The sequence below is a fragment of the Macrotis lagotis genome, chromosome 1 (assembly GCF_037893015.1).
Source record: "Macrotis lagotis isolate mMagLag1 chromosome 1, bilby.v1.9.chrom.fasta, whole genome shotgun sequence".
In the NCBI taxonomy this organism is placed as follows: Eukaryota; Metazoa; Chordata; class Mammalia; order Peramelemorphia; family Peramelidae; genus Macrotis; species Macrotis lagotis.
Window position 1 is genome coordinate 876,931,947 of NC_133658.1, and position 27,121 is coordinate 876,959,067.

Genomic DNA, 27,121 nt, shown 5'->3' on the forward strand with positions numbered 1-27,121 from the left:
AAATGAATGTCTTTTGTTTCTTCTAAGTGGCTACAAGTGAGACACAGAAGTATAGAAACCTAAGAAGCTAAAGTCTGGTTTGTCTTTCCATCCCAGACTGAGTTGCTTTTAGAAAGTCAAGACAATGACTTTCCCACCACTGTCCCCCTCTTGTGGTTTGGGATAGTTAAGAGGTTTTCTTTATTTTCAATCCTAGCAATGATCAACTCAGTTTATTTTCCCTGACTCTAAACCTACAAGAGCCATCCACCCTGAAATTTTCACCTCAATATAAATCGTCCATAAAAAGTTACTTCCTCAATTCTAGAAATATGTTGTTTCCTAGGCTTAACTAGAGAACAAAGCTACAACTTACATTCAAGAGACCTTGCCTGCTGGGGCTGTTAAAACTGTTGCCAACTTTCATTGACTGAATGCTTGCTGAAGATGTTACAGTGATAAAACTTCTCATGTAATAAATGTAACAGAGATTTGTTTACATCATCTATTTTGCTATTCTACCTTTTACAAACATCTGCTGATGAAGAGTTCACAATAGTAATGAGGGAAGAGTCCCAGAATCTCAGCCCTGGTCCACCAAATGCTGGACAAGAGTCTCCACTAGATTGGCTGCATGTTCACATTCTCTCTGGCTACATGCTAAAATTGAATCATGAATCATGATTTCACAGATCAGAGTGCCAGTGTCCACACCTGGAAGAGTTTCAGGAGACGCTGTGACCAAAAATGGCATCCTGTAGTGACCACCCTTGTGGTGAAAAGCCTGTGTGAAAGAAACTAGTTCATCCTTGGCCTAGACTGATGGACAGCTCATGGAAGCTGCCTTGCCAGATAGAGAACCTCCTCTCAGAGAGTGATGTTCCAAGGGCATGGTCTTCCAAATCCCCAGTTCAAATCCACACCTGGATGCTTCATTGGTCTAGGGCATTAGACATCAGCTCCTAGCTCTAGAGCTGAAGGAGACCTCAGTGCTTATTGGACCTAATTGGCTCATGGCTCAGAGGAGGGATCATAACAGCCAGAATCTGAGGTCCTGGGATGCCAAACCAAGCACTTGATTATCCCACAGAGCCACAGAGTCCACAGGACTATTAGCCCTGTGAGTGAGTTTGGAGAAGCATCCCCATTTTAGAGATGAGGATACTAAGGTATAAAAAACACCTGACTTGCCAAGGTCCCGTAGCTAATGAGCTGCAGAGCTGGAACCAAGAACCAGGCTCTGGGGCACTGTCTGCTTTCCCCCACATTGCCTCTCACAGCACTATAAGGATCGAACAATCTTTCCAAATACTCATTTTGTATCAGGTACCAGAAAGAAAAGGTGAGAGCAGCAGTCGCATACTAGCAATTGAAATGTATCTTCATAGAATAATGAAGAAATGAATGCAGGGATGGTCCAGAAGTCAAACCCAAGGACTGTGCTCTCAAAGCCCATTACCTTGACACCATTGACCGTGGAGAGCGGCTGTGGGCATGAGTGCCCGGCCCCCCAGCCGTCGCGGAGGCTGCGGTTAACCTACCTGTCACTGCTGGTACTACTGCTGCTGCTGAGTGAATCACTACTTGAAGATCTACTCTTAGAGCCGCTGCCGCTAGGGGACCTGGCCGGTCTAGACGCTTGGCTAGCCAGCCTCTGGGGAGACTGATTCCTAGACTGGGATGAGTGAGGTGAGCGACTCCTGCTGTGCTGGTAATTCCGTTCTGGCCTTCTGCCTCGCACCTCCCGCGTAAGCTCCTCCCTGTAGATATCCCTGTGTACCACACTGGGCAGTGTAAACTGCTCCCGGGCCCTAGGGTCGTAACGGGGGTCATGTGCATCAAAGCGGTTTGGACTTCGACTCCGAGAAGAAGTATAATAGAGCCCATGCTGTAAAGTCCGCTCTCGAGGGTCTCTATAGTAATCCTGATCGTAATGTCTCGTCCGATCAAATCCTCCCGTCCCCCGTTCATGGTGTCCATAGGCACTATGTTCATAAGCACGCTCCCTGTTATCTGAAGCCCTGCATTTGGGAGGGGGAAAAATATGTAATCAATCAGAGAGGGGCAAGCAGAACTAAAAGCAAGTCATGCAAACACATTCACTTCAGCACTGACTTCCTCTCGGCAATTGGTTTCTTTAAATAGCATTAACTTCGTAAGCAAACACTGACAAGCTGAACATTGTACTTAACACCAAATATTTTCAGAGAGAGTGTAGCTCAGCAATCCTTTTGTTTTAATCAGATCAAATTGGGCTTTCATGACTGGGTCACTCATCACAATTCTTGGTTTCACATAGAAGGAGCGGCTAACAGCTCTCCTCCCCTTTGATTTCAACAGTGGGAGCACTGAACAAGGCTTGGCCACTTTAGTGTAGCTAAGAAACATCACATGGGCATCTGATGTGTTTAAATTGTTTCTCAACTTTTGCCAAGTATCTTTGTGCCAAATTGTCCAGATACATTTTTACCACAGCCATGAAAGCCATGATGCAAAGCATGGTCGAGCAAAAAGAAGCCACTTCCAAAGAGTTAAATGTCCCACAAAGAAGTCCAGAAAATGACAAGTTATCTCATAACAAACATTTTTAAGGGAGCCACTACATCTTGACTTCTTGGGGGTCACTGGATCCTTCTAGGAAAATTCTCCAGTTACCAACCCCACTAGAAGGTGCCAACTGCTAAGGCCAAAGATAGTAACTCAAGAACAGTCTCATAAAAATCTGAAGATTCTAAAATATGAGGTGAACAAAACATGTTTTGAGCAAAATTAATGTTGAAATAGCTATGGCCGAAGGCTTCTCCAGTCTCTAATGCTGATGAGTTAAGTTTAAAAATAAAACTTCCAATGCAAAGTTCATTGAATTGTTCTGTGTGCAGTTGATAGTCGAAAAAGATGTCCTCTTAATCTTTGCTTTTGTCAAACTCCCTAAGGTGAGACCACTAGAAGTATTTGAATAGCTCCATATTCTAATTTAAGCAATGTATAAAAGTGTATCTATTAAGAATATCTTCCTAAACTAAAAACATGGGCATTCAATGATAACTTGTTGAGGGTTAAATAAAAAGTACGCACAATCTGAAAGAGTCCCATGTATAAAACATTAATGTTAACATTTAATATTCCAGTTTTATAAACATCATTTCTTCCTTGTCTTTTTACAGATCTCTTAGATTACATTAATTCTCAATTACTATGATGACAGTAATTCACTGGGGAAAGTAGGAGGCATAGTGAGTGATAGGAATAGCTGGAATTGATCTAAAGCTTTGAAAGCTTCACAAGCCCTTAATGCATTCTCTCCTTCAAAACTCACCACAGTCCAGGGCGGGTGGACAAGGTGGCACCAGGAGGGCCAGCCAACTCTGAAGGGTGTGGGAACCTTGGGACTCCAACCCTGGCCTTCAGACTGCACATACCTAGGCTCAGCTCAGCTCATTGTTCCACACAGGTCCAACTCCCTGGCCCTTCCTTCACAAGCTAACTAGCAAGTTTCTCCTCTTCAACTGCCACACTCAGGGTGTACTTCTATTTAAAGGAAATTTGAAATCAAACGATGAAATCAGACTCTTCCTGATTGGTGTTTGGCAGGGCAAGTTTCTACACTCAGTACGAAGGTGCCCAAGGTGAGGGTAGTTTCCTCCATGCCAGCTCCTTCAGCTTTCTCTAATCTCTGTTCTTCTCCTCTGCTTCACTGAGAAGCAACCCCATCCTGTAGTCTTTTTTTCCTGCTTCCCAAAAACAACCAAGCATTGACTAATGAAAAATAAAAATTCCATAAAGTCCTTTCAACTTAAAATTCATCATGTCCTCCTTTCATTAACTACTCCCAACTCAAGCTTTTAAGATATTTCAAACTATGAACACAAATGTTTTTGAAGGCTCAATATCAACAATTTAAAAATAAGGGCATTTAGCACCCAATCAAACGTGAATTGATAAGAGCTGATTTAATGGTGTAACAGAAGCAATACTTCTAAAAGGGTTAGAGCTGACAGGAGAAGTCCTCATACATTAAAAAAGGACAGAGAAGACAGGCATAAGAGCTAGCAGAGCTGAAAAATCTAGTGGCTACAGTGCTTTTTTGATTTATCTATTAGTACTAAATTCTATTGGAGTTAGTGGAAAGAGAGTTTGACTTGGGTTAGGAGAGGGGCTAATACATAGGGCAGGACATACCAACCTTTTTCAAGTGTGGAAACACGACCTATAATCCCAATTAAATCTAGGGAAAGAATTGTGAACATAACTTCCCCAATTTTGGCCCCTCTTATGGGGGGTAGTAATCCACCTTCTTAAGGGGCAAGGGTGTCAAATCATATTTAGATGAACCAAGAAAAAAAAATCTTAGAAACAAGACCAAAAAAATCCATTGGAAGCAAGTAGTCCCAGACAGACTGTAATTCTCAACCCAGGCTTCTTTCTTGGGATAGCAAATTTATAATTCCATCCAAATATCAAAAAATTTCCACCCCTGTCTTAAACAAGCAGCTGGAAGAAATACCCAATGGATGAGAAATGCATCGTTGCAGGCCAGAAGTCCACCTCTGACAAACAAATCCACAAATTGATTATCACCAAGGTCCTTAAAGCTAAAATACCTTTAACTGTGCAGCAACCCGCTTAAGAAACTAGATAGTAATCCACTCCCCCTGGGCTAGTGAAGTCTTGTCTGCACGCCATTCCATAAAAGCGAAGCCATGGATCTTACTCCAGTATTTAAAGGATAAATTGCTATAATTCCAAGATTTAGGAACATCCATCATCTCATTTTTTTTCCTCATACCATCAAAAAAAATAATTCCAATCACTTGGAAATTGTAGATCCAAAATCAAATACCGCCTTCTCTCTTCTCCATCCAATTACACATTTCCAGGTCTAAAACGTTGTTTGTAGAATCCAAGCTGTTGCATCATTGCAACTTGCTTAAATTTCTGGGGGGCTGACAATCCAATTAATATGTAAACTGTAGGCTGTGAGAAATGAGAACCAGACATCAAATTCTCCAAGAAGCTGTAGGCTGTAATATTCCAAAGATATTCCACAGGAACCGGAACATAAGCAGTAACCCAAATAGCTCCATCTCGTCGTAGATATACATCCCAAGAAGGCCTTAACATTATCCAAGAAAAGGAAATCACCAGCTCTAGAAGAAAGGTAACTCCAATAATCGTGCTGCCATAGGAAATCTTCCACCACCACAGCTCAAGAGTTGATATCCAACCAGCTGCTGGAAAACATCCTCCACGACTCCACAAGACACCAGCCACTGGGAGAGTAATCACTTCCGTTTCCAAACCCAACATAGAGAATGCCCAAACTTTTAAATCCATCTGGGGCCCCTACATATGAGTTTGTGTTTCTCACCATATCAAATACAAAATACCTGCCTAGTGTAACCTTGGAACTTACCCATCAAGTCTCCGCTCATAGCGTCCTTCTCGTGCATGAAGTGATGGTGGGGGGCCATAAGTAGGCCCTCCACCACCTCCTCTGAACCCAGAAACCTCTCTACTACGAGATGCTATGGAAACTGTATCATCCAATCCCCGAGCAGCACTCGGAATGGTGCCTGGTTCATTATAATCCGTCCGTAGGTCTCTATCACCCATTTTGTTGACTGAGTTGTGAGCCTTCTGAGCACTTTTGATGTCCACAAAATCCACAAAGGCAGCCACTCCACCTTCAGATCCCCTTTTAGGGAGAATTTTGACACTTTCAACACGTCCATATCTGGAGAAAAAAGACAAAGCCAATATATTAATGATATTTCATAAAAGTCATGCAACATAAATGAAATGGGCATTTTCCAAAACAAATTTTAAAAATAAATTTTGAAGCAATATACAACTAGGAGGGAACTTGTCAGGTCCTGAAACCACTGCAAATGATGATTTATTTCCTTTACAAATAATACAATCAAAGCTTTTTTTAAAATTTTCATTTTTGTAATAACAACAGTGGCCTTGAATTCCAAAGGCCTTTGGCTAGGATAAACCTCTAAAAGTTACAGAAAGTCTAACAGAAGGTCTAACAGAAGGATAATTAACCTAACAACTGAAGTAGAGAGAGTGAGAAATAAGGTTTCACAACACCTTCCTTAAAACAAAAATTGTGACCATACATAGCTGTTTTACAAACTTCATCCCTGTATAATTCATTATTACGTGCCAAAAAGTGACCTCACTGAAAAATTGCAATCTTTTCAAACACCATTAAGTTGCCTCTAAAGCATAGCTATACAAAATAAATTCAAATAATGTTCTTTAGGAAACTTCTTTTGTAAATGCTTTCCTATTTTTTTTTTAGGTTTTTGCAAGGCAAATGGGGCTTGCCCAAGGCCACACAGCTAGGTAATTATTAAATGTCTGAGACCAGATTTGAACCCAGGTACTCCTGACTCCAGGGCTGGTTGCTTTATCCACTACGCCACCTAGCTGCCCCCCCCCACCTTTTTTATTTTAATTTTTTATTATTTTTTTTTGCAGGGCAATAGGGTTAAGTGACTTGACCAAGGCCATACAGCTAGGCAATTATGAAGTGTCTGAGGTCAGATTTGAACTCAGGTACTCCTGACTCCAGGGCTGGTGCTCTAGCCACTGCACTATCTAGCCACCCCATGCTTTCCTACTTTTAAACCATTTTAGTTTTTAAAATTTTTTTTTACTTTTTCCTAGGGATTAATGAGCACCTGTATTTCTTCAGGTCCAAGAACTCAAATTTGTGTATTACATTATTAAACACTGCAAAACTGATTATTGGAAATATTCTGGAATCCTTGTCCTTGCATCCCTCAAGACCCCATTAAAATGAATCTTCTGTATGAAGCTTTTTCCAGTTCCTCTTAACGTTAGTGCCTTCCCCCTGTGGGTTATTTCCAATAAACCACGTTGTCTCTGTTAAACTGGGAGCTCCTGGGGGCAAGGATTGACTTAAAACATAGTTCTTATAAAATTCTATACTTCCCTGACAGAACCTGCAATCACACAGAGTTGGATTTTCCTACTATTTCCGGCTCAACTTCAGGTGTTTATACTATCAGTTCTCCAAAGCAGGTTTTTGCCAGTTAAGTGAAGAGCTTCCTCACTCTGGGTTACATGTAGAAATTGTGAGTGGGTTTTATATAAATTTCATTCTACAGGTTTATTTTGTTTCATTTGAATACATAAAGGGCTATGGGAACATATGCTTTTCTTCTATACTAACAGGGATTTTAAATAAAAGAAGAGTTCTTTATTTACAAACAACTTCATTCATAATTGTGACCCAAAAATATCTTTTATGCTGATGGGACTAAATGAAACTTGCCATCATGTAACAAACAAGAGTAGACATTCAAGAAGGTCTAGAAGAAACATGACATCTCCTAACAAATTTCTGTGCTAATGTTCAGTGACTACAGCATAACAGGTGTTATGCCCTAGATCTATTTCTAGAAACAAATATATAATCTAATGCATATTTCAATGTCATTATTTTAAAGTTTAAATGGATTATTCACTGTATTCTAAAAAACAAAATAAGAACTTGATATGCTTTTTAAATGCTGAAAATTTTTCAGATGAAGAATTTTATATCCAAATTCAAAAGAGAAAAATAGAAAGTTGACATATTTTTATATTAATGCATTAACCTAAAATCTACAAAATATCCAAAAATTTGAACAAATACCAAAATGGGTAGGAAAAAATATAATTCTCTCTTAGAGAAAACATATTAAGTGGATTAGGCAATTTTAATGGTGATTTTCATGTCTAAGAAAAAACTCTTTTCAGGTTATAAAATCAGGGCTCTCATCTAAACTTTGTGACTTATAGCTTATGACTATCATTTCTCACTGAACAATAATTTCACTTACTGGGAATCTTTGAAGATAAATTTAGAAAAGAGTTATCAATGTAAAAATGTACTACAAAGATACAGAAATATTGAGGTGATAAATTATCACCATGGGAAGTGTTAAAAGATTTTCACGAGAGTAGCAGAGAAAGTTGGTTCCCCTTCTCTTCTTTCAGTTTTATCCAGGTTCCATAGTTGCATCCCATAAACTAGAGGACAGTGAGACAACTGCAAAGTAGCAAAGTTAACAGACAAAAATATGAACAATAAAAATGTGATGCCCACTCCTACTGCAGAGCATTAAAACAAGCTAATTCAGTTCCTTCTCCATCATTTTGTAACACACCCTGCTCTACCTAATAGGGTTCTCTTTTCAAACAATGGCCACCATCATGACCTCATCAACACCTCCCATCAAAAAACAAATCTATGTCCCATTCCCATAGGATCCAAGGAGACCTAGTAAACAAATCCTGATAAGATGCTAAGGTTTTCATGACATTTCTTCCAAGTACAATATTTATACTTTAAACTCCTTTAAAGGGCTTCTAGAAAATGTTTTTGAGATAAAATTAGTGCCTTTTATTGATGTTACCAAGGGAACAAGACTTCTATTGTCAAATCACACTTAGATTTTGGTTCCTTTAATTCACTGTTCAATTCTCCTAGGAAAAGTAAAATGCTAGCCATATCTATCAGCTAGTAGGTCAATGTCAGCAGATCCCATCAATACTTAATGGATGTTGTTTTATCAACATGGTTTCCCTCGCCAGTGCAAATCACAACCCACTCATAAAAAGTTTGTCTATCCTCTCCCACTTTTCAGAAACATGTTTCTTGAAAAATATTACTGATGATACCACCATTTGGTCACAGCTGAAAATAAGCTGCACCTACCACTGTCCTTGAAGTATCTGCAACTCTGATTTCTCAATTCTAGAGAGGGAAATCTTATTATGCTGCCAAGCTGAATCAAGCCTTGGTGATCACCTCTCATGAGTAACTTTCTGCCCTTCTGATCAGACCCTCTGCCTGGAAAGCAGAGCAGAACAAGGGCTGTGCAGCTTGCCTCCCAGATCCCACCAACCAGCTGTATTTTCTTCAACTTAGGGCACCTCCCCTCTTTCCACCTTTCAGTTTTCTTCTTTATACTGTCTTTGCTCACTGGATTGTAAGTTCTCCTTCAAGAAGAGACTGTCCTTCAAAGATTTTATTTGGATTTGTATTCCCAGTGTTGACACAGGGCCTGGCACTTAATATTTGCTGAGTAAGATTTGCTCCCATGATACATAATCACTGTTCTAAGAACACTGGGGTTAAAAGGAAGGATCCTGTGAGTCAAGGAGAAGCTTGTGTCAGCCAGAAAAGTGCAATTAATGAAGTGGAAAAACAGCATAAGAGGTATACATATTAAGAAAAGAGGAAGACAAGTAATAAAGGAAAGAGAGAGGGAACAAAGAATGGCAGAAACTGAGAAAGAGGCCAACATGATTCAGGAAGCCCTGCAGAACACTGAGAAACAAACGTAACTAAGAACCAGTTTTAGCTCCCTAAGGGTAGTTTAACAAATAATCAGGAGAAGCAACTAGGCGGCTCCTGGAGAAAGGAGCCCTGAGTTCAAATTTGAATTCAGATACTTGCTGTGTGACCCTGGGCAAGTCACTAAACCTGACTGACTCCAAAACAAAAAATTAAAAAAATAGCCAGGATCAAAAATAGAATTTGTGATTTTAATCATCTCTAATTTTTTTTATTTAAAAGACAAAAGGTAACAGTAACAGAGATAGGAAGATGCCTTTAGTTCAACCTCCTCACTTTACACCTAAGAAAACCAAAAGAGAAGCTGTCCACAGGCACCTGAGTTTTCAGTAGCAAAGGTGGGGAGTAAATAGGTTTTCCTTCCTCTCCTGATGAACACCATCAGTTTTAGGTATTTACAAAACAGAACCTATCAGAAATTCCTGACAACTTTTTTTCCATGCTCATTATGCAGATACATGCATATAGTTTTCAAGCCACCCTTTTCCTCTCCAGACCCTTCTGTCAGGTCTTTAAACCAACACCTGGCATAAAATCTTCCTTTAACATAAGGAACCATACTTCCTGCCAAATTATACTCCATTCACAACTTATCTAGAGTTGTTAGATGTCTTTCTCATTTAACAGGTGATAACAGAAGAATATTTCTGAAGAAATGAAAATCCAATTTGATTTCCAAAAACTTTTAGAACAGAATAGATTTGTAAAACCTACAATTCAATGATAAAAAATCTTTGTGCACTAAAATAATGAGCTCTACATAACTGTTAATTATGTGGCACAAATTAAGCTTTTAATATTAAATTGGTTTCTTTCTCCCCCAGTGTATTTTAAGACTGTGTAAGATTTATGGAACATCATGAACAAGAATATCACAGGATGAAAAAGAATGAATGATGTATCACTACACCAGTGGACAGGGCACCAAAGGATTCTCAGAAGTTCTCAATTATCAAGGTAGCAGTTCAAGTTCAGTCCAAAAAACAGTCATCTAAATAAATTAAAATTTATTTGTTGTAGACTTTCAATTTGTACTATTATGCAAATATTTTCTTTATCAGATTTACATAAGATAAATAAAGATATTTGGTTTGGGGCCAGGAAAAAATAGGTTTTCATACCATGCTGGGTAGTCAAAGGTCACCACTAAAAATTAATATTTATTCTCTAGTATAAGGTGAACTTTTTCTGAGGCATATTATCTTTTAGTGGGGAAAAGGGATGAGATTTGGCTATTCTAATTTGTTATAAATGCTGCATCAATCTAAACACTTAGCTACTCTTGAAATTTGGCTGTTCAATTGGGTCTCATTGTACTATCTTCCAACACTTAAGTGGAGGAGAAAAAAACCTAATTTCATTCTCCTTGTTGGAAATATTTCCTTAGGACCCTATCAGAAAAGTTTCAATTAACAGTTATGAAAGATGTCTTAACATTCATTAATTATGCTCCCCTCACCCCCATTTCATGTCTAAGGAAGAGATAAATCTGTCTCATGATCAAACCAGCTCCACTCCTGATCTCAACTACATCTTTCTTGGCTAGACTCCCAGGAAAACTACACTGCCTCATGTCATCTGATCCAAAAGAGAACAGCAATGATACTTATAAGACACATTAATGGAGCAATATAATACACATATGACTTCTCTAAGAAAGAGTATTTCAATGTAAAATTTAGGGGACACATCCCTTGCAAAGATCATATTTCAATGCTAAAACATGATCTTTAAAATTATGCCACAAGAAGAGCACAGGAGCCATGTGTGTTTGGAACAATTTTAGAGCAAAATGCAATCAAATGGAAAGGGGCACCATAGACCCTACCACCATTTTATAATGTTGGCAGACTTCTTTAAAGATGGCATTCTCAGGGGTTTTCCTGCCCTAGGGTGATCTCAGAGCTGGCTAAGAAAGGTAAGAAAATACAAAAGCTTATTTGTAACTCCCAGAGGTGAGCTCTCTTAATTTCATTAGTCTTTATTAAGGGGCTGCCTACCTACCATACTGTGTAGGACACCAGTGCTAGGTGCTAGGAGTACTAAGATTAAAAATACCTCTTCCTTTCTGTTCCAAACCTAATCTATGGTCATTAATTATTAGGCCTGCAATATGAACCTTTTTCCCTTGCAATGCAACCCCTTCTGGAGCCTCTTCCCTTGAACCTGATAAATCAGAAATGGGGGCCCATAGACTTCATACACTTAGATGACTGGTTCTGCTGATCTGGTGAGACAAGAAAGTAAAAATTATAGTTCCAGCATATAGTTCCTAGTATCCCTAGGAAACAAGTGACTAAACATGTTAGGCTTCGGAGTACATTTTTTTCCATTTCCTTCTCTTTCTAATAACAATGAATCTGAGATGAGAAATAGTGCAACCATCCCATTCTAGGACTTGCCTTCTTCAGAATGTGTCAATTAAAATGAAGCCCTACAAAGCTTAAGGAAGAAGGGGAAAAAGAGAAAGGCAGTAGTTTATCAAAGTCTTATTCTTTAGCAGCCCCAAGTCTTACTCTTTATTTTTTTAAAGGATTTTGCAAGGCAATGGGATTAAGTGAGCTGCCCAAGGCCACACAGCTAGGTAATTATTATTAAGTGTCTGAGGCAGGACTTGAATTCAGGTCCTCCTGACTCCAGGGCTGGTGCTCTATCCACTGCGCCACCTAGCTGCCACACAAGTCTTACTCTTCTTAAAGGAATTTTCTTATCTAACATAAGAAGGGCCAGTGAAAGGAAGAAAAAAAATTCAAGAAATGTATTAAACACCTATATGGAAAGCTTCCTCCAGAGGGCAGCTAGGTGGTGCAATGGACAGAGCACCAGCCCTGGAGTCAGGAGGACCTGAGTTCAAATCCGGCCTCAGACACTTAATAATAATTACCTAGCTGTGTGACCTTGGGCAAGTCACTTAACTCCAAAGTCTTGAAAAACCAAAAAAAAAAGCTTCCTCCAAAGTCAAAACTTTATCTTAAAGATAGCCTATTTCTGCTGCCTGGATTCATTGAACATTAAATTTTTTTTTTAGGTTTTTGCTAGGCAATGGGGTTAAGTGGCTTGCCCAAGGCCACACAGCTAAGTAATTATTAAGTGTCTGAGACCGGATTTGAACCCAGGTATTCCTGACTCCAGGGCCGGTGCTTTATCCACTGCACCACCTAGCCGCCCCCGAACATTAAATATTGATCAGAAATGTTTACTCTATGAAAGTTCAAATCCAATCTCTCTCATTTTTGTACACTAGAAAATGAAGGCCCAAGAAGGGGAAAGGAAAATAACTAGGCTTTACAGACTATGGGACCAAGTAGTAACAGGCATATCTGTCAAATGCAGTGACACTGGCAAGTGGAGTCGCTACTTACAGTAAACTGTAAAAATACCAAATCTCACTCAATTAAATAAGATACAAGACACCTGCTAACACCCTTGATAGTGTTATTTCTTCTGGTTCCTACAAGCTAAACATTGTAAGGTAAGTAGTATATCTGTAATGGTTAAGTCTTGAAGGAGATTAAAACCCACATTGGAAAAAGCTATTAATAAAGATAAACTCAACTGAATAATTTGAAATCCAAGACAAGAAATGAGACTTAGAAACTAGAAGGATTATTAATGGTAACGGGGAAAAGGTTCATTCCACTAAGTCCTTCCCATGGCTCATACCAAGAGTGTGGAGCTTAGAATCCCCTCATTTTAGAGGCTCCATACAATAAGGTGACTTATCCAAACCCATGCCCCAGGCAGGTAGGTAGCAAGGTGGATAAGAGAACAGGTTCTGCTGTCAGAAGAACCAGACAAAAACAAAAACAAAAAAAAAGTAATTTGTATATATGTATATATAGATGTATATAACAAACATATAGACATATAAAGATAGCATCATGGTTTCCTATATAATTTTTTTTTGTATATTATGCTGGGATATATTAGAGATACTCATTTTTTAAAGTTTAGATTTTAAGAATATAATTAAAGTAAATTTCATATCTAAAAAAAGAAAGGACCCAAGTTCAAATCTCAGACACTTACTAGCTGTATGGCCTTGGCAAAGTCATTTAATTCAACACCACAGTCATTGTCAGATTACAAATTTCTTTTTCACTGCAACAACTCTATTGAGTCTGGCAATGAACTGGGCAAAAGACCCACAAAGTTTGTTGAGATTTGTCACCTGAGAATTAGGCACTATATAAGGAGGATTTTTCAGAGTCTCTCAGGACAATAACCATCAGAATTACCAGAATTCTCTAAAGTGGCATAAATGCCATTAAATCTATAAATTCTGGCACACTAAATACTAGAACAAATGCTACCTTCTGTAGTTAAGTCCAACAGGAATCTGTTGTATAAACTGCTTAAGTGGTCTTGAAAGGTCAGAGAATTTTAAATTCTTTATTCATAAAGGTCTATAAATGAGGGGAGGCTAGGTGGTGCAGTGGATCCTGGAGTCAGGAGTACCTGAGTTCAAATCCGGCCTCAGACACTTAATAATGACTTAGCTGTATGGCCTTGGGCAAGCCATTTAACCCCACTGCCTTGCAAAAACTAAAAAAAAAAAACTATAAATGAAAATACTTATGAGAGAAAAGAGAAATGTAGGGAACAAATGGTGATCAGAAGGAATGAGGTGATAGAAAAGCCTATGAACACTATGAGTTACAAGGTATGGGCACTGAACACAAAGCAAAAGTTAATTTAAAAAAAGCAGTCTAAATCCTGAGCAATTTTAAAAAGCAACATATAATAAAGAAGTTTTAAAAAAAAGAAAAACTGTTGCTGCAAAGCATGTGGAAGGATATGTTAATTTAACAGTGACTTCTGGTGATCCTGTCCACAAACTACACTCCAGAAAGCTGAAAAAAGTTAAGTAAAAGCTATAAATATCTATGCTAGGTAAGACAAAATGATATGGTATTCTGAAAATTGAAATCCACAGACATTTAATTTTAAAGTAACGATGTGAGTTTTTCCCTTAATTTCATTCCCTTACTATGACTCAAGTCCTCCTTGGAGGCTCAGTTCTGGAGTAGAATGCTCTACTCTCCCCAGCTTTACCAGGGGAACAAGAATTATGGTTTAATCATTTTTCAATTGTGCCCAACCCTCTTGGCACAGATACTAGAGTGGTTTGCTATTTCTTCCTCATTTTACAGATAAGGAAACTGAGGCAAACAGGATGAAGTGACCTGCCTAGGGTCAACTCAGCTAGGAAGTGTCTGAGGCTAGATTAGAGATCAAGTTGATGAGTCTTCCTAATGCTACCACCTAATTGTCCTTGGGGAACAAGAATGTGAAAGCCTAATAAACATGAACCCCAAGGCATGACTCCCTGAGTACCAGTGAAATTGAGCCACTCATCACCAGACTGGAAAGAGTATCCATTTTTTAGGAACATAACAACCCACCACAGCCAACTACTAAATCAATAGGCTTTGCTGTCTAAATCAAGCATCAATGTACTTCCATCATTGAAAGACACTTGAAGGGGAACTGACTTTTTTTTACTATCCTGGACTTCTGTGGTGGTCTGGAGAAGTCTAATATTACTGTGGTCTATGGGGCGCCTAGGTGGCGCAGTGGCTAGAGCACTGGCCCTGGAGTCAGGAAGACCTGAGTTCAAATCCTGCCTCAGAAAATAATTACTTAGCTGTGTGGCCTTGGGCAAGCCACTTAACCCCCATTATCTTGCAAAAAAAAAAACTAAATAATATTATTGTGGTTTATTGCCTACATTCATAATCGAAGCAAACACTAAATTTCCAATACAGTTTAGTGAAAATAAAGTTATTTTTCCCCATCCAAGTTCAGAACTCTTTTAAGTAGTTAACAATGGGACCCTGATCATAAATGGGAACAATGATCATAGAACTATTCTGGCTACCCACGTGCTTCTGAAGTCAGGAAAACCTAAGTTCAAATCCACCCTTAGATACACTCCAGTGTGACCCTGAACAAATCACTTAACTTCCATTAACCTCAATTTCCTCAGTTATAAAACTGGGATAATGACAGCACCTACCTCCCCAGGGTTGTTCTGAGGGTAAAATGAGATAATATTTGTACAACATTTACAAACCTCAAAGTGCCATAAGTGACACCTATTCATTATCCCATTAATTTTATAGTTTAGAGAACATCAGATGAAGACTTGGTTACAACATTGGTGTGTCCTATGCCAGACTAGGAACCCCAACATTAGCCAACCACCCTTGGTTTCTCTAAGTCAGCTGGCCATAAAAGGGGAAAGTTCTGTGTTTGAACCTTGGTAACCCACTTAGTACTTACTAAATTTGGAACCTAAGAACTGGTACAAATGACAGGACCTGAGTTGTGGGTGTCAAGAGTCTAGAGTCTCCCTTCCCTCCCCAGGACTAACCAAGACCATCTGCAGAGTTGACAAGTGGCCACCCAAACCTAATGGAGCCTGCCTCTCCCAAGATCTTACTCTGGGCAGCACTATTTTACTCTAAATTCACCTTACTCTTTCCAACTTTTTTCTATATTGATCCTAGTCCTGCCTTCCAAGGCCAAAAAGAGCAAGCCTAGGGGGCAGCTAGGTAGCACAGTACATAGAGCATCAGCCCTGGAGTCAGGAAGACCTGAGTTCAAATCTAGCCTCAAACACTTAATCAGTGCCTAGCTGTGTGACCTTGGGCAAGTCACTTAACCCCATTGCCTTAAATAAAATAAAATTAAAAAAAAAAAGAACAAGCCTAAATCATTCTTACTGTGCCAGCTTTTCAAATTTTGAATGGTCACCCAAACACATCCCACCTGAGGCTTCATCTCTCCAGGTTCCATATCTCCAATTCCTTCTAATCTTCATATGCTCTGATGGTGAATTTTAACTTTGCTATGCTGGTTCTAAGCTTCCCCCCCCAACCAGACATCAGGTCAAAGCACAACCCTACCAAGTGTCTGTCACAAAACCCTTTCTGAATAGGACGGACAGAAAGAAAATAAACGGCTAATGTAGCTTATAAAAACACAGAAGAAATGTGAAGGTTTAACCTTCATGTTGGTGAAAGACTCCACTAAAATTAACATTCCAGCGTATATCTGACACAAAGGCTCTGCTTTTGTGTTGCTAAAAGAACACACATTACAAATATCTAATGTACTCTCTTATGTAGAAAAATTAGTCAGAAAAAAATTTTAGACTACCAACTTAATAAAATAAATCTTGACTACAGAGTTCAATAAAAGTAAAACATCATTCACCGGAAATTAATTATTAGGGTTTTTTTTTTCTTTTAGGTTTTTTTTTTTTGCAAGACAAATGGGGTTAAGTGGCTTGCCCAAGGCCACACAGCTAGGTAATTATTAAGTGTTTGAGACCGGATTTGAACCCAGGTACTCCTGACTCCTGGGCCGGTGCTTTATCCACTGGGCCACCTAGCCACCCCATTAAGGTTTTTTTTTAAAGGAAAACTATTGCCTCAGTTGATCATCCTTTACCTCATATTTCAAAATACAGAAACATGAGTTTTATTTGAATGGAATCTAAACCATATCATCAAATTCAAGGTATTGAACATTCCATACTGCATTCAGTTTTCCTGAGTACACAGAAACTAACCAAAACAATCTTCCTAATTTCCAAAATATTTAGTTTACTACAATAAGTCTTCATTCTCCTGAACAAGTCTCAAGATAATAAAATTTTAGTGCTCTCAATCACACTATTGTCTTTGAGAGTAGTTCAAAGGATATGGACAGGAGACAAAGTCAAAGAACTCTGAGTACAGCTAACTAGCCATATGACCTTGGAGGAAGTCACAACTTTCAAGACCTCCCCTAGCCTGCTCATCTGAATAACCAGTGGTCTTTTGATTTTTCTGCCCTTTTTCTAGTTTTAATAGTCACTTTTTATTGAGAAGCAAAAGAAACCGACTTTGTGACTGCCAATGGAACATAAATTGTATAAAACTACTGAACGGGGGTCATCAGTTTGCTAGGGTAAATAAATTTAATCATTTCTCAACTATTTCCCAAAAGCACCAGCTGTTGGTCTTTGCTAGGTGGATTAGCAATACAAATACAATGATTAACTTTAGTCAAGGCTTTTGCAACTATCCTTAAATCAGAGTAAAGAATTACCACATACTTCTATTTCCCATAACTACTCCTACCAATGAACAATTGCCTTCCTGAGTCATACCATGAAACAGGTCTTCAGACCTATGCTCCAGAAGGAAAATGCAACTTCCACAATATTCCTCTTAACACAAAACTCCTAAAAGACAACTCTATAAGCTGCAGACAGCTGCCATGTCTTTCCAGGTGTCTAAGTTTCCAATTCTCTTGATCCACAAGAGTTCACAGGCTGAGATGGTACTCCATTTAGGCAGCTCTGGCAGACTTATCGTCTTGCTAAAGAGGACCCTTCCAGTCCATCTAGCCCAACTCTTAGTTCAACTGGATAAATAATCTCAAAGGAGGCTATAGTTATAAGGCTTTTGGCACAATGCCAGCACACAGTAGGTATACTCTGCTTTACATCCAGTTAGTATTTGCTTCAAAATTCCCTACTCCTCTTAGAGGTTAGTGATCCTGGGTGGGTGAGACCTCCACTACAGTTAGAAACTAACTAAACCCAACCTAGGACAGTCTAAATATCTTCTACTACAGCAAACCAATAATAGCTTTGTAGAATTCCCACCCCATCCCCTTTGCTAATATTTTAAAAGCTGAACCTTTCAAAAAAGAAAATGATCAATGTTCATATGAATGTTGCATGTATGTAGCATAGAACACCAAGAGTAGTTTATGTGTAACAACATAATAAAGACAAAGGAAGTAAAACAATAAACTTGGTTGAGCTATTAATTGTAGCAGAACCAATTAACTGACTTTTCCCATATAAAAAAAAAAGATTCCTTTGGGACCCAGATAGTGAGTTCAAATTCTAATTCATTATGACTGTATGAGCCACCTAAAGTCTCTTGTTCCATTCTACATGAAAAGGGCAATATTTGTCACATTATCGAAAATTCTTTATGAGAGATATTACTATTTGATGATATGAATAAAGACTAGATCTATTATTTCATTGCCAAAAGGAACTTCCAAGAGTAGAAACTCCCTCTACCAAATGCAGATCTGTACTTTCTCTATAATATAATAATCAGTGGAGAATTGTGTAGGGATTCCCTGGTCAGCTTTGTCAGTACCCCAACTAGTATTGTGTCAAAGGCACCACTTGAACCCAGATCTTGATTCTGATGCCAGTTCTCCATATTACACTATACTTGAAACCCATTCCACCCCATTTGTAGATTGGTTTCCACTCAGTTTAGAAATAACCATTTTCTAATATCAATTGAATTTTCCCATTTTGGTAACCCTGAAGCTCTATAGTGAGTTTAAATTGGTATAATCAATTAAATCAGAACTGCCCAAACAGGATCATAACTAATACATCTATATTTAAGAAAAAAGAAAATCCAGAGATTCCTCCTCATTTACTTATATTTCTTTTGTTATAAAAAAAGTATGGCATCACCAAGTCTTTGAAATATCTGAAATGACCCAAGTATAAAGAAAAAAATTAACCAAAATAATTTAATTTAAGGAATCCTCAACACTTGGATTCATCTCAGTCTAATTCCATTATTAACCAAGTAAAAATTCAAGCTACATGAAAGTACTCCTAAAACTAAGTAAAACTTTACAATGTAAATCAAAATATACAAATCCTAAAATTATTTAATAGTGCTAATGGCATAGGCACAAATAATCTTAATCTCCCTGATGGACGAAAAACTCCAAGAGTAATAAATCACAAATCGTTTTAGGTGCTGATGGATGATCATTATTAAGTAACCAAAGAATTTGATATTTTAAACTTCTGGAAAAGAAGGAAAATAACATTATCTTTGACAATTCAGGTAGACATTGTCAAGACAGTATGGATTATTCCATTGAGGGACCACCTAGACTATTCTAGGACTACCACAAATAGAAAACAACTATCTTACCCTCCCATAAATACAGAATACATATGCTAATAAAACTTTTTTTTAATGGTTAGAGTGTTCAAAAGGTAATATGATTTCAAATGTGATCTTATCCTTCAAAAGGAAGCTTAATCGAACCAGAGAAACAGGATTCTAACTGTGTCAGTCTATGAGAGCCAGCTCAGTGCCGAAATATCTTGAATTGCTTGGTCAGTTCCCAGTCTAGAGTAATGAGGGTTAACTCTTCTAATGATAACTTGAAAACATATGATTCTAGTCACAGCTAGAAAGAACCAAAAGTTCATTCAAGCATACACCTAGATCTGGCTGAGCTTTCTCTTCAGGTCAGTCAAAGTTTGCTTTGTTTCTGAGTTTAAAGAGTTGTTTGAATGTCAAGTTGCACAAAGCATTAAGTATAAAATGCCCAAATATAATCAATTGTTTTTAGTTTCATCCTTTAAATGAAAAAAATTCCTATTAGAAATAGCAGAAGGGAATAATAATTCCCCAGAGTTCATTTTAATAAAGTTAAATAATAATACTGTCAAACTTATCCTAAATATAAGGAAAAACTTCCCAACAATGGGGGAGTGGGAGACCCTTAGAAGGTGATTAATATTTCTTCCCTTTATCAGATATTCAAGGAAAAATTCAATGAACTCTAGTCTAGATGCTGGGGAGGGGACTCTTGCTCAGCTTGGACAAGACAAATGATCATCTGAGATCACTACTGTACCAAAAAATGTAAAATGTACTTTATATTTCACACTTAATTTGATCCTCTCTGAACAACCCCTTGGGTTGTAGAGTCTAGTATCCTAAGGTTACAGATTAAGACTGTGAAGTTCAAAAAGGTCAACAGACCTTTTTGTACTCATGAAATACAACCCGCTAACATTGAGTCAGAAGCAAGATTCAAATCCAGATCTCATCTGGTGATGCACTTTTCACTGAACCTCATGTACATGTTGATTCCATGCTGTGCTCATACACTAAATCATTATTACTGAGAATATTTGAAAATACTTTTATTTTACTAACCCTTTAAAGACACTAAAAAATTCCAAAAATTCTACCCCAAAATAACTTTGGTTCTTCTACTTCATAAATTTTTTTAAATGCTTCATTCATATCACTTGAATGCTTCAACTTTCTTTACAAATGTCTTTTTTTTTGACAAATGTTGATTCTTCACAAAAAGCCAAATGGATGGCCTCCACTGAATGAGCTTTCACAAGACAGATGATGTGCCAAAAAAATACTAGTCTCAAACATTTTAGTTAAAATAGTCTAGTTCCTGCAGAGCCATGTGACTTTGGGTAAGTCACTTGATCTCTCAACCTGTCTCCTAATGTTTGAGATTCAATCAGTTATTATAGACTCCAAATGACACGTTAAAGGTGTTCAGTAAAGAGGGAAACAATATATAAAGACAAGATTAAGTGTACCCTTGCCTCTTTTATACGACTATTCTTTTTAGTAAGAGAAGGGCCTCCTCAGAGGTGGTTGCAAGAGCCCTTGGCAGCAAAATGTTGGGGCAGTGCTTGCATCGGTTCTCCACCTCCTTGGTTCACAGAGCCACTATGAGGAGGGCCCAGGAAAGAACCTGTCCTTTTCAGTGGAAAACAAATGGTGGTTGCTGGCAATGATGGCTGTATTCTTTGGATCTGGATTTTCTACACCTTTCTTTATATAGTAAGACATCAGCTGCTTAAGAAATAAGATCCTCCTAATCAGAAATCAAGATTTCCAGAAGAACAACAACCTATTAAAGCAGTTTTGAAGAATGAAGTAAGCAAATTATTTACCATAAGTGTAGATCTTTGTAAATAAATCTACTGAATGAAAAAAGAGGAGGGGCATAGTTCTACATAAAAAAAAAAATCAACATAATACCCAATTTACATAAAGTATTTACAAAGCACAATCTTCTATGAGGCTTGAATGGAGCCCATAATAATAGGAAGAACATAGAACATGGTCTAAAATTCTAGGTCTGTTGTTTAGTATACTTTATATGTCCTTGAGAGAGTCATTTTCCTTCTGTGGGTCCTAGTTTTTTTCATATATAAAAAGAAAGCTTCAACCAGAAGGATAATCCATTAAGATATGTATTTCAGCTCTATAACAAGCATATACATACTCTACCAAAAATCACCCACAGCCATAAAAGAAAAGCAGTTCAAAAGATTAGTCAGCAAAAAGCAAATCACTTCATTGGTTTCATTACCAATGTCCTGTAAACACAGTCATGAAGGGTGAGATTTGCTCAAGTCCCATTTGCAAAGATGCTCAACAAAACTGAACCTTTGTCCAGTCCTCAGTAACCATTTACCACAGAAGAACACAAAGCTCTTTTCCAGTTCAAGGCATCAACAGGTTTCACAAGGTCCATTCTCATCCTCCTGATCATGTGCTTTTCCCTAAGGGAGCCTGAAACCCTGCTCAGAGACTTAAGTTGAACCTTGAAATCAGTTTTCTATTATTCACTATTTCACCCAGTTCTTCTCAGTACCTCCTGATTTCAGTGTTACTCTCTTGCATTATCAGTCTAATTGGCCAAATAAACTACCACCCATTTTTGGCTCAGGGTCACAGAAAGCAAGCAACCCAGCAACTTTTCCAGGGTGAACAAGCCACTTACCCTCAAAACCAAGAATGTTCTTTACATAATAGATAGTCGTCCATCTTGGGCACGATTTTTACTTTATTTTCAAAAATGTTACAGTTGTAACTACCAATCTTTGTTGAGAGACCTTGAAGCAAGTAAATATGTGATCCATTTTGAAAAATAATTTACTAAACCTGCTCAAAAATCTTTTAGAAAAAAATCATTTCTGATGATTTTGATAATCTTAATTCAACCAATACAATTATGCCACTTAGTCCAATTCATTATTCAAGGTGAACTCATAAATGACTGCAAATAAAACATGAGGTGTGGCTCTTAGGAAAGGGGGGGGAAGCATTTTCTGATTTAATGTCAGAAATCTCTGGAATTGTTACACAGTTACTTCGGGGAACATTCAGTTGTCATCAGCCTGACTAAATGAAAAGCTCTTAATAAAATAAATTTAACTTTTATCAAGTAGATCAAATCCAAAAAGCTCTCAGTAACTGTGTTCCAGTAAATCAAAAAGCTGTTCAGGGACTCTTACAATAAACAAAAAAGAAAAATTTTTACAAAAATCTTTACAAAAAATAAAATCCAAAAAATAAAAGTGAACGTAAGTATCCAACCAAAATTAAAAGAATCTATTTTTAACTACCACAAAAATTATATAAATTTCTACTGCCAGAATGAAACATAAATACAATGATATAAGTATACTTATATTTCCAAGGTTATGTAGGTTATGCAAATAATTGCCAAGTCAATGTTTTAGTCCATTTACATTCTTAGAAGTCACTAAGACTTCTAGTAGTACAATGGATAGACCACCAGGCTCAGAGTCAAGAAGGTGTAAGTTCAAATCCTGCCTCAGATACTTACTACCTGTGACTTCAGGCAAATCACTTACCTTGTCTGGCTCAGTTTCCTCATCTGTAAAATGGAAATCATAATAGCACATAACCTTCCAAATTGTTGTGAGGATTAAATAAGATAATATTTGTAGACCTCTTAGTAAAGGGCCTAAGTAGTGGATGCTATGCATAATAAATGCTTATTCCCTTATTTCCGATTTGCCTCATTCCATGTCAGGAATCATTTTTCTTTCCTGATTAAGGAAAAAAAATTCAGTGGACACAAGGTCGAGTTATTACATGTGCATAGCCTATTTTCTCAGCACTGCCCAAAGAATTTTAATGAGATGATTTTGCACATCTTCAATGGGAGATGATCAGAAAAAATGTGCAGAAAAAAACCAGCTGAAGATCTGAGGAGGATATAGTCAAAGCAGAACAGTCCCAAGACATGGTCCATCCAAACTCTGCCAGCTCTCCCTCTTCCTGGAGATGGCATAAAAGGACTGGGATAAGCTTCCTTTCACAGCTGAGGTACAAACTAGAGCAACCTTGGAGAGTCAACTGCCATGGTACAAAGAGGGGAAACTGAGGTCCAGGGAGAAACAGAGCAATATTATAGATCACTGAGTTAAACTTGTGCAGCTAAAAGCGACAAAGGTCATCAAGTCCAGCCCCCTCTTTTTACAGATGAGGAAACTGAAGTCATCCAGTTGTAGTAAATGTCTAAGGCAATATTCAACCCAAATGTTCCTAATGTCATACCTAGCACTGTTATCAACCGTGTCACTAGAGTCCAGATCTCAACTCTTTGGTCAGTACTTTTTCTCAGACCATAGTTTTTTTTTTTAACTTTTGAAAGATTATTAAAAATAACAATACGGGGGCGGCTAGGTGGCGCAGTGGATAGAGCACCGGCCCTGGAGTCAGGAGGATCTGAGTTCAAATCCGACCTCAGACACTTAATAATTACCTGGCCGTGTGGCCTTGGGCAAGCCACTTAACCCCATTTACCTTGTAAAAACTAAAAACAAAAAATAACAATACTGTTAATCTAAAGCATGAACTTTCGGATTATTATACATTCCCCAATTGCACATGCTTTGTGGCAACACTACTGAGACTCTGTTCAACCTTATTTCTGTTTATTTCTATCTAACTGGTTCTAAGCAATGTCCTCTTTCAGAGTTCAGTCACCTCTCTATCCTATTGCTGCTGGACTCACAGAGATCAGTATTGTTATTTTTTTTTTAGTTTTTGCAAGGCAATGGGGTTAAGTGGCTTGCCCAAGGCCACACGGCCAGGTAATTATTAAGTGTCTGAGGCCGGATTTGAACTCAGGTACTCCTGACTCCAGGGCCGGTGCTCTATCCACTGCGCCACCTAGCCGCCCCGATCAGTATTATTTTAAAGATATCTCTTTCAAGTCAATTTTAATTTATACACTGGTAAAAATTTATCCCAATAACAAACATTTATGTGAAATAAACATTCACGTTCACTCTGGAAAATGGGTGCATTCTAAGAGATGCCTCCCCACTGTTTTAACTTTAAAGTAGGGGAAGGGAACCTTTATTGTGCCAAGGGTCATTTGGAAATAAATAAAATCAAGTGAAGGCTGTTTTTTTACAAATATTTAATTCACCCCTAAAAAGTTCATAGATTTATTGAATTTCTAGTCCTTGGCAGGGTCAGATCAAATGATTTTGCAGCCCATCAGTTGGTCATTCCCCACCCCTGCTTGAAAGCCTCCCAATCTTCCCAAACATTCATCGGCAAACACATAAGCACTCTGAACATAATTCAACATTTCAGAAACCTTTTTAAAAGGTTCATTAAATTCAAAAGAATCACAATTACAACATTATAAAATGACTCAATGCCCCACAATGTTTGTCTTTGCTCTGCCATCACTTGTGGTCCAATTTTCTTTGGGTGTCTGCCTTTCAGAAAAAGGGATGATTTATTAAGCAGCTACTGTGGTCCAGGCACAGTTCTAAGACTTTCACAGTTACCTCATTTAATCATCACCAAGTCCTGAGAGGTAGGTGCTATTATGATACTCATTGTATAGTCAAGGAAACTAAGGCAAAGAATATGCCTTAAATATCAGGGTCACTGATTAGCTAGAAAGTGTTTGAGGCAGGATTTGAACTCCAGTCTTCCAGGCTTCTCTAGACTCTCCATTGAACACTGTCACTGAGTTGCCTTGAGGATCAACAATGGAACAATGTCTGAAAGACTTAGGGGAAAACACTACAACAACAGGTGGGAAAACAGAGCTAAATACATGCCCTTCTCTGTACCTGTAACTCAAATAGTACTCACATAATGGAAGTAAAATTCAATTTGATATGAAGTCTCTTAGTTGAATAGCTCCAAAAAGCCCTCAAATCTTCAATATAAAGAATGCTGAGTAGAGGTAAAGGCCAGGGTTCAATCAAACCCAGACACTGATCTTGGGGCCTGGTCCCGGCCTTTGACCTTTAATCCTTTATTGCAGTGTGTTGTGAGGAAAGCAATTTGTATTTGTGAAAGTGATACAATGATTTCAGCTACTGTAATTATTTGAAAAGAATAACCTAAATTCAATCTTGGGAAAGAAGCAGCAAGTGATAAAAAAAAAAAATCCTCTTCCAGAACAAACTGTAGAAAACCTGCCTGGTCAGGAAAGATAAGAACTCTGGCCTATCACATCAATTCAAATGGCTGAAAGACTGCCTCATAATCTAGAATGAATGGACAGGTTTGGAGTTACTAGTCAAGGAATCATCTGTAAAATGGGAAATCTCTGCTTTGTCTGTTCCCCCCAGAAACAGTTTCCTTCCAGGTAGTTACCTCCCAGGTAGAAACTAGGTAACAGTCCATCAAGCCAAGGGCCAAAAATGAGGCTGCTTCAATAATTAACATTCCCTGGTTCTTCTCTGGCTTTCTTAGAACATTGTAAGCCATTATCCAAAACTCCTAATTACAGGCATATCTTATGTTTTTCAGATAGTCCAACCCTATCTATGCCAGGGATAAAATTAATCAATTATGTAGCTGTTGTATATAATCTCTTCTCAACCTTTGTAAAAACCAAAACTTTTATTCCTAGTAGTCCTTAGATTTTTAAAAGGAAGAGAAATTTATTGTTACTAATGTTATTAATGTGTTACTAAAGGCTTTAGAACAAATAGTATATTTACTGTGATCCAGTTTAAATAAAGGCAATCACATAAATGAAAAGTGGGAGACTAAAAGGGCCAAGGAGAGAGTTTGAATTTGTAGTTAAGGAAAAAACCCACCTTGGTTCAAAACCCAGTCTTAGCCATGCCACCACCTGTGTGATTGAATAAGTCAGTTAATGTCTCTGGGCCTTGAGTCTGCCTAGCTGTAAAACAGGAGGTTTGGACAGCTGATCTCTGAGGTTCCTAACAGCACTAGATCTAGAATCCTATGCATAAAATGATCATAGAATTTAAAGTTGGAAGGACCTTGGAGATAAGCTTAGAGAATCCATTCTCATCCACACTTTATAAAGAAAGAAAACCAAGGCCTGAAAAAACAAAAAAAAAAAACCTCAGTGACAGGCTCAATATCAGCAGTAAACAACGAGAATCAAACCCCAGAATTTGACTTCTAATCTTTTATTAATATAAAAAAATCAGTATTCATGGTGTTACAAAAATATATTACTTATATGGAAAAAAAATCAGTCAACTCTAAATCCAGAATTTACATTATGTCTTCATTTAAATGAGTTCCTCTAAGAGAGAACTGTTTATGCCCCTTCTTTCTATCCTCCCCTGCTTAGCACAGTGCCTAAGACAAAGTAAATGTCCGGCAAGCATTTTTTATTAAACAAATATTAATTTAGTATCAACATCATAGAACTGTATTACTCCAAAATGTTGCAAGGCATGATGAGAAACTGAGTGTTACATTCGTCTATGTTGCCAAATGATCTACTTGAACACCTGAGTATCACATGAAAAAGATCAAACCCTTTAAGCTTATGTCTTTTAGTTATACATTCCGTTCTATAGCCAAATGCTTAATTGAATACTTTACAAATAATCACTGGAAGCCCATTCAGATGCCATCTTCCTCAAAACATCCACAGGAGATGATCGCTAACTTAGAGATGAGGAAAGATGAGCCCAAAGCTTAGCACAGTACCTGCATACCTGTGGTAAGAGACTCCAGGAATCTTTCTAATTTAACAATTCACTTCTAAACCAAAAAAGAAAAATACAGACTTGGGGTCACAATGAGTCTAGGCACTTAGCAAAACATCGTTCCCCTACTTGGCCTTTTCTAGAAATCTTTAATTGGACAAGAACTCAGTCACTCTTAA

At 37.9% G+C, this 27,121-nt stretch overlaps 1 protein-coding gene and 1 pseudogene across 1 annotated transcript in view; one reads left to right on the plus strand and one right to left on the minus strand.

Annotated features, from left to right (window-relative positions):
- SPEN (spen family transcriptional repressor) overlaps positions 1–27,121 on the minus strand; it is a 104,863-nt gene that overhangs the window by 73,596 nt on the left and 4,146 nt on the right. The window contains exons 2-3 of the mRNA XM_074218355.1: positions 5,393–5,713; positions 1,521–2,000 (exon numbers count right to left, since the gene is read on the minus strand). Coding sequence (XP_074074456.1) covers positions 1,521–2,000; positions 5,393–5,713 — 801 coding nt within the window. The remainder of the gene's footprint in view (positions 1–1,520; positions 2,001–5,392; positions 5,714–27,121) is intronic.
- LOC141509100 (cytochrome c oxidase subunit 7C, mitochondrial pseudogene) lies at positions 20,847–21,039 on the plus strand (annotated as a pseudogene).